The 7244-nt window shown below is 38.3% G+C and overlaps 2 protein-coding genes across 2 annotated transcripts; both read right to left on the minus strand.

The window, feature by feature from the left end:
- Positions 1-662: 662 nt before the first annotated feature.
- Positions 663-4552, minus strand: LOC148945650 (uncharacterized). Its single transcript, XM_089098231.1, has 2 exons — positions 4319-4552; positions 663-1314 (listed from the first exon to the last, which is right to left on the minus strand). The coding sequence occupies exons 1-2, from the start codon at positions 4550-4552 to the stop codon at positions 793-795; spliced, it is 756 nt and encodes a 251-aa protein (XP_088954357.1). The 3' UTR covers positions 663-792.
- Positions 4553-4793: 241 nt separating this feature from the next.
- On the minus strand, positions 4794-5942 carry LOC148945651 (zinc finger BED domain-containing protein 5-like). Its single transcript, XM_089098232.1, has one exon. It carries the CDS (start codon positions 5940-5942, stop codon positions 4794-4796), a length of 1149 nt encoding a protein of 382 aa, XP_088954358.1.
- Between the last annotated feature and the right edge of the window lie 1302 nt (positions 5943-7244).

The raw sequence follows: 7244 nt of genomic DNA on the forward strand, positions 1-7244 counted from the left end.
TCTGGTCACCTATACGAGGGGGCCCCACCTGCTGTAAGTGATTTCTTAAAGTGGGCGCCCCTTGCACCTATCATTTGTCGTTTGTGTCCTGGGCCCCATTTTCTGTTACAAGTCACTCTTAGCTTAAAGAAAGTTTCATAGAAAAGATGAAATTAAGTTTGATAGGTCATAAATGAAGTGTTGATCAGTCTGCCAAATTCTTCTATTGCTTCATTTATTAAAAGCAATTTCCAAACTGAATAACTTTTAACAAAGAATAACTCAAGGTCTAAGGCAAATAATATTTGATTGAACAAAACGCATATCTTCTGAATATTTGAACCAACAAAATCTTGTTAAAATATTTATTTATTTGTATGGGGCATTGGTCTCCGAGGGGGGAGGGTGTTGGTTGTGCCCCTTTTTCTGGACGTCTTTACAGCCACCCTCTGTTATATTTTGAAGCTCATAGTTTATTAGTCATTCATGGCAGATTATAAGCAATTACCGTTATTTATAATGCTTCTGATGACCAATCTCAAAAACATGATTTTGAAATATTTGAGGTTTGAGAGGTGGCAGAAACAGTTTAACAACACTGAACAGAATGCTTGAATCGAATTGAAGACTGACTTGAATCGAATTGAAGACTGAACAACAAAGATAATGTTTGTAATGCTTTTAATAACCAATTTCAAAAACATAGTATTGAATTATTTGAGGATTGAGAGGGGCGGAAACAGTTTAACAACACTGAACAGAAGGCTTGAAATGAGTTGAAAAAAGACTGAACAGAAAGGTTATTTATAATATTTATGATAATCCATTGTTAAAACATGACGTTGAAATATTTGACGATTGAGAGGGGACAGGGAAACTTTGACAAGACAGAACAGAAGACTTCGCGTCCAATTTCGTTCGTTGGCCAAGTCTTTTATTAATTAGGTACTGAGTTATTTCAGACTGGCATTCCAAAGCCGTATTCAACGGAAGCTGTCTTAAATGTAAAGCGACAATCTTTCCAAATGCATCAAATTCATCAAAGGCCCAGGAAGGTGGATTAGGTATCTGCACCAATTCTTGCAAGGGTTTCACTAGTATACTACCACCACTCAAACTGTTTAATTTATTCCTTTTGCAAGCAGGTTCATCGCTGCTTATGAATGATTCCCTATTTTGAAGTAGTTGATCATGGATCTCAGAGCTTGACTCTGTGGAAGGTTGAGGAGGAGGACTACTGACTGATGTTTTTCCCAATTCTGCAAGACGTAGATCAACAAGAAAGCCATCTTCTCCAGGATTTGTTGGTTCATTCCCTCGCACCTTTGGTGAATCCTGTAAAGACACAAAAATCAGCTTACTTTTCATAATAAAGACACTTTGATAATGGCCCTGGTATTAAGAGCATAATAAAGCTAAGAGATATATATATATATATATATATATATATATATATATATATATATATATATATATATATACAAACAGAAAACTTATGAAGTTTGTTAAAATAAAACAAACATGACAGGTAAAAGTCAACTTAAAAGATAGCACATGGCTTTGTAAGTGGGGGGGGGGGGTCAGAGTCAAATCAAACATTACTCCTGGAAATTATGAACGACAAAAACTCCTCATATATATTTCAATTGTGTAGTAAATTGGAGTGACTACTGAGATGTTTTGGCCTTTCTTCTTTGGGATGCAGCTTATGATGGGTAGGGATGGGGAAGGAATGCTGGGAAGGAATTGTTTCTCGCCCCAAAGATTAATAAGAGCATTTCGACCGAAGCTGAGAGCCTCCTCTCTGTCATTTAGAGCGACCAAACCGGCCTTCTTTGAAAGATGAGCCCGGGATATCAGCAGGGGTGGCTCGAAGCACTCAGGCCAGGGGGGGGGGGGTGAGAACCCTCATGTAAACGACTTGTAGATCATATTCTACGACTCTTCTTCAAAATGGACCAACGCTGAACAATCTTGTTTAAGTCTACACCATCGGTGAGGTCTTTCTCACTCGCCAACAACATGAGGGAATCCAGTCAAGAACCAAGTATGGCAGTTCTCAGCCAATTCTTCACAAACTTGAGTTAATTCTCACATGATGACCAGCTGCCCAGTGTGTACATGCATAGCGGACATGTATGGAACATTTTTTCATGTGTTGACACTCTCACTGCCACACAGGGTTGCCACTTCAACAAAACTACTGGTACTAGCCAGGATAGCTCAAAAGTACTACCACGACAGAAAAGTACTAATTCTGGAAAATATTAACTCAGCACTTGAGAATGGCGAGCAGTGCATGGGCGTTTTTATTTATTTTAGAAAGGCTTTAGACACTGTTGATTTTAAGATTTTATTGGAAAGGCTGTGTTATTTAGGCATAAAGGGTAGTGTTTTAAATTGGTTTGAATTGTATTTAAGTGAAAGGAAGCTACGAGTGACTCTGAGTAACAAATCTTCTCAGCCGTTTCCCATAAAGTGTGGTGTTCCACAGGGCTCAGTTCTTGGTCCTCTCCTGTACCTGATATTTGCAGACACAATGAAATTCTACATTCCGGGAGATTCAGTTACTTCTTTTGCTGACGACACGGCTTTAGTGATTGCAGCAAAGTCGCTGCAAGAGCTCTTGTTCAAGGCTAATAAGGCGCTGGATGGCCTACATGAATTTGTTTGTGCTAGCCTATTTAGCGTCAATGCATCAAAATCTAATTGTATGATGTTTATGAGGACTGGTTCTGCTCCCACTCTCCCTGGTGCTATTATTTACAATGGCCTACCGCTCTCACAAGTCGAAGAGATCCGATATCTGGGATTCATCCTGGATCGAAACTTGAGTTGGAGAAAACACTGCGACATCAAAGCATGCAAGCTGGCGCGAGGCCTTGGAGTTCTGAACCGTTTTCAAAATTTTTGCCTTTGAAAATTCTGCTTTTATTGTATTTTTCCATAATAGCGCCTTATATAAATTATGGTTGTTTGATTTGGGCAAGTAATTTTAGTTGCAATTTTAGAAGAGTTCAAGTTCTGTAGAATAAGGCTATAAGGTTGATTGGAAGGTATGATCGTGTTATTGATAGCACTGAATTACTTTTTAGAAAGTTTAAAATTTTAAAGGTTGGTGAAATAAGGGATTATCAAATTGGAGTATTTGTATTTCAGTGTCTGAATGGTTTTGCACCGGATTTTTTTATGAATATTTTAAAGCCTAGTTCGTTTTATCACGATTATTCGACTAGGAGTGTGGATAGTCTTGCATCTGAGCCACGGAACACAACGAGAGCGAGTCAAGTGACCAGACACATGGGCCCGTCAGTTTGGAATTCGTTCCCAGATTCAGTTCGTCAAGCTGAAAGTGTGCCGCCATTTAAAACCCGTATTAAAAATTATTTCTTTTCAGGAATTTGGTAGTGTTAATGGTTCGAGAAAAGGCTTTTTTTTTTTTTCTTTTTTTTTGTAGATATTTTATTTTTATTTTTTTTTATATTTTTTGACATTATATATTTATCATTATTTTAATTTATTATTATTGTTTTCCCCTTTTTTCATTTTAATTGGTTTGATGATTTGGCATGCATGATATCCAACCGGTCGCTTCTTCAAGCATCTTCTTGCTTTAGTGCGACTTGTTGTCACATTGAGTTGTTTTTTTTTTAACAAAAATGTATGAACCTGAACCTGCCAAAAAATTTGTCGCGTGTTGCGCGTCGCGCAACACGCAGCATTTTAGCACCGTAGTTTCTCTTTGGCTTATCATATAAGCCAGAGTAATTTTAATTTTTTATTTCTGTATAGCTAGTCGAACACTGACTTCCGATATGGCAAAAAAGGGCCACTGATATGGGAAGTAACTACAATCAAAATCATCGAAGTTATCTCTGGATGTTCACTATGAACGGTCCGTAATTGCCTAGTAGGGTAATAGGGCGTTCAGACTATCCGTTTTCTGGGAAAATAGGACAGAAAACTGGAAGCAGGAAAAGTAGTCAAGATGTGCATTTTTTTTAAAAAAATCTTTAAAAGTTTATCAGTTATCCGTATAAAGCCTGTTTTTTTTCTGAGTCAAAACCGGAAAAAAAAAAAAAAAAAAATTAAGCATCAGTTAGACAATTAACCTTTTTTCTGTTTAAGAGCTACTACATTTAAAAGCTACTTTTATTTATCACTTATTGTCTCCTTTTTGGCACTTTTTCAGGAAAAGCAGTTCACACTACCATTTTCCGTCCCATTTTGCCTAAATGGGACTAAACGGGGGCAACGCGCTAAAGACGTCACCCTAAAAGTTCAGTAAGATAATTTTATTTACAGACCTTTACAGTAATAAACTATTATTTAAGCTCACGCTTCCACTTCCTCGCACTCCTGACCAGCTCTGTTGGAATATCCCAAGTCTCTGGATTCGGTACTTCCCTCCTGACATGCATAATATCGGATATTGTTTCTGGCAGTAGTCTGTTCCGGAGGGGGTCCGAACTAGCTTTAACAGCAAAAACTGACGTTCGGCCGAGGCGCTGCTATGAGGCAACGACATAATACCCTTTATGAATATAGGTAGTTGAACAAAACCCAGCACCATCCTTGAGGGCGGACACTGAATTCCAAAATTCGAAAACTGACACTTTCCCTTCCCCTAGCTCTTTCTTCAAGAATGGTAGTCGCCTCCACTCTCTGTTTAGGGCTTCAACCTCCAGCGAACCATTGAAACGGTCCTTGAATATGCGGAAAAGAGGGATAATAGAAGGAACTGATCCGGAAAAAACAGTTTCTGGAGATAACTAGTCTAGTATTCCTAACAAGGGATATTCACTGTTTACTCTTCACTTTATTTCAGAACACAGCTTGATATAAAACGCAAGGCAATTTTTCTTTGTCGCAGCTAGCTGTCTTTTTTTAAGTTTTCGACTTTCAATCTGATCAATTGCAAAGAGCTCAAATTCGGCTCCAAAATGCATATCCGTCTCCATAGCTTTGAAGTTTCGTGGGTTTGAAAAATCTATTTCGAAGACTGAACGTATGGTCAAAAGCTTGTGTTTGATATAATTCTTTGCCAGTTCGGAGAGAGTATTACCCACGCTTTTTAAAAGTTTGTGAACTTTCACTTCTGCGCTCTGGAATTCAAGATTCAGGCCATTTACAATAGAAAGAACGTAATTCAGAAAAAGATAATAAAGCTTGACTTCGGGATCGATCAAAGCTGTATAAAGCTTCACTGCCGTTTGATCCCGACCTTCATTCGCAGGTAAGGCGATAAATAACGTCAGAGCAGTCCACTTTTCCACCAGCCTCGGAGAGACGGCCTCAAACGCTAACCAGCGAATTGCAGATTGGTACAGGAGTGCATGCTCGGCTACTTCACAGAACTTTTGGAATTCCGGAGACTCACAGAGTCCTGTGGCCCGAATAGATAAATAAGGGGATATATCAATTGTGAAAATGACGATCTCTGTAGGTAAAAGCTCACAAGCACAATCAGAGCATATGGCAAAACTGTGACAGATGCATCCGAAAATAGCCAGCCAGGGAATATCTTTCTTTATGAGGGCTGCAAGGCCGTTGTTCTTCCCAAGCATCACATTTGCATTATCAGATGCAAATCCTATGCAGTTTTTTAATGTCATCTTCTTCTCACTTAAAGTCTTATAGATCAAGTTTTTAAGGCCCATTGCTGTTGTATCCCCAACTTCTGGAATGGCCAAAAAGTCTTCCTTGATTCCGCATGTAGTGTTGTCATAGTAGCGAACGATGATGACTAAGTATTTTGTCCCACACATATCAGTGCTTTCATCAACCATCAGCGAAAAGAGCGATTTTTCCAATCTTGAGCTCAGCTGGCTGATGGCGTATGGGGCAATTACGTTTTTGATTAGTCCAGTGGTTTTAGTTCTTCCACATGCAAGAAGCTTTACTAATGATGAATCAGGGATAAATTTTTTCAGCAATTCGGGCAAGCTGTCCATAATACTCATCTCCTTAGATTTTTATGCTACCCAGGCTGACATTGCCATCTGTATAGCTGTCACCTGTTGGCTATTAGTTTTCTCTTCTTTGCTGCTCCCAATAAAGTAAACTCATTAGTTTGGTCATCAGCAATACGCACTTGGTTCTTCATACTAACAACTTTGGATATGTGACTTTCCCTCAGTGCATGTCTACGTAAAAGGGATAGGCCACCAGTAATGATCTTTTCGCAAAACCTACACCAAGATTTTGTCCTATCCCTTGGATATTTTTGCAGCCAGACCTGCAAGTCTTTATCTTCTATCCATTTTACACTGAATTTCTGTATTTTCACTGGCTTTGGTGGTTTATTTCTGCTGATTCTTCGTTTTCTCACATTTAATAGTTCATTCTCTTCACCTTCAATATCATTTGCAGTTTCTTCACAGTCACTGGCACTAGCTTCAGATTTATTGGCTTCGTCTCCAGAGTCATTAGCTAGATAGAGAATCTGTATAGGAGCAGCGACTCTAACCGGTTGTCCATATATCAAATCAGTGGCGTAACTAAGGGGGACAAGTAGGGGCCCTTTGCAGCACAAGTTTAGTTTTTATGGGCATTTGCTTCTCTAAAAGAGGTATCTAATAGATGAAGAAAGAAAAATAAAAGAGATAAAGAAACTTCTAGATCCTAAATTTCAAAATTTTTGAATATTCGCTGCATAATATTAATCTTAGAGATTATTTGCTTCCTGACAAGGATGTTTCACGGGCTAATTTAAAGAAAACATTAAAACTGGGTTAGTTGAGCCAGAATTTTCAATTTCATGCTAGACTTTTTCCAAGCGTCATGGTCACTTTTTTGACATTATACCCCCCTCCCATTCTGAGGTCCCATATATAAATGCATAAATACATTTCATCGTTGTGTTGAATCTTGTGATGACATTCTTTCTTGTAATATTCTTACATGTTCTTTCATATTGTAAAGTGAGAATTTGATTGGTTGATTTTTTTAATATATTCCAAGGGCTATATCCCGGGCCATCAGGGGGGTGGGTGTTTTTTTAGAAAAGCAGTCATGATATTTGGAAATAGTATAAAATAAAGAACTGAATGGTACTGCTTTTGTGTGTTTAGCGTGTTTTCTTCAGAAAAGTACAATCACTAAATATTTGGTATTGGGAAAAGACAACTACATTAGTGCCCATTTTTATGGAGAAAATACACACCCTGGTATCTGTTAGGGTAGGCTTAAAGTTTACTTAAAGACTGATTCCTAGGGACCACGTAAGTGGGACTGGAGCCCCAAGCACCTCAAAATGTAAATTT

This window comes from Artemia sp. Qi Xiang Cuo, chromosome 12, assembly GCF_049724085.1.
Source record: "Artemia sp. Qi Xiang Cuo chromosome 12, ASM4972408v1, whole genome shotgun sequence".
NCBI classification, from domain to species: Eukaryota; Metazoa; Arthropoda; class Branchiopoda; order Anostraca; family Artemiidae; genus Artemia; species Artemia sp. Qi Xiang Cuo.

Excerpts from the sequence above, each read along its gene's own strand:
- LOC148945650 (XM_089098231.1), bottom strand. The coding sequence starts at position 4,552 with ATGGTGCTGGGTTTTGTTCAACTACCTATATTCATAAAGGGTATTATG. Across the intron at positions 1,315-4,318 it reads GAGTGCGAGGAAGTGGAAGC|GATTCACCAAAGGTGCGAGG; the intron begins GTGAGCTTAAAT and ends GTGTCTTTACAG.
- LOC148945651 (XM_089098232.1), bottom strand. The coding sequence starts at position 5,942 with ATGAGTATTATGGACAGCTTGCCCGAATTGCTGAAAAAATTTATCCCT.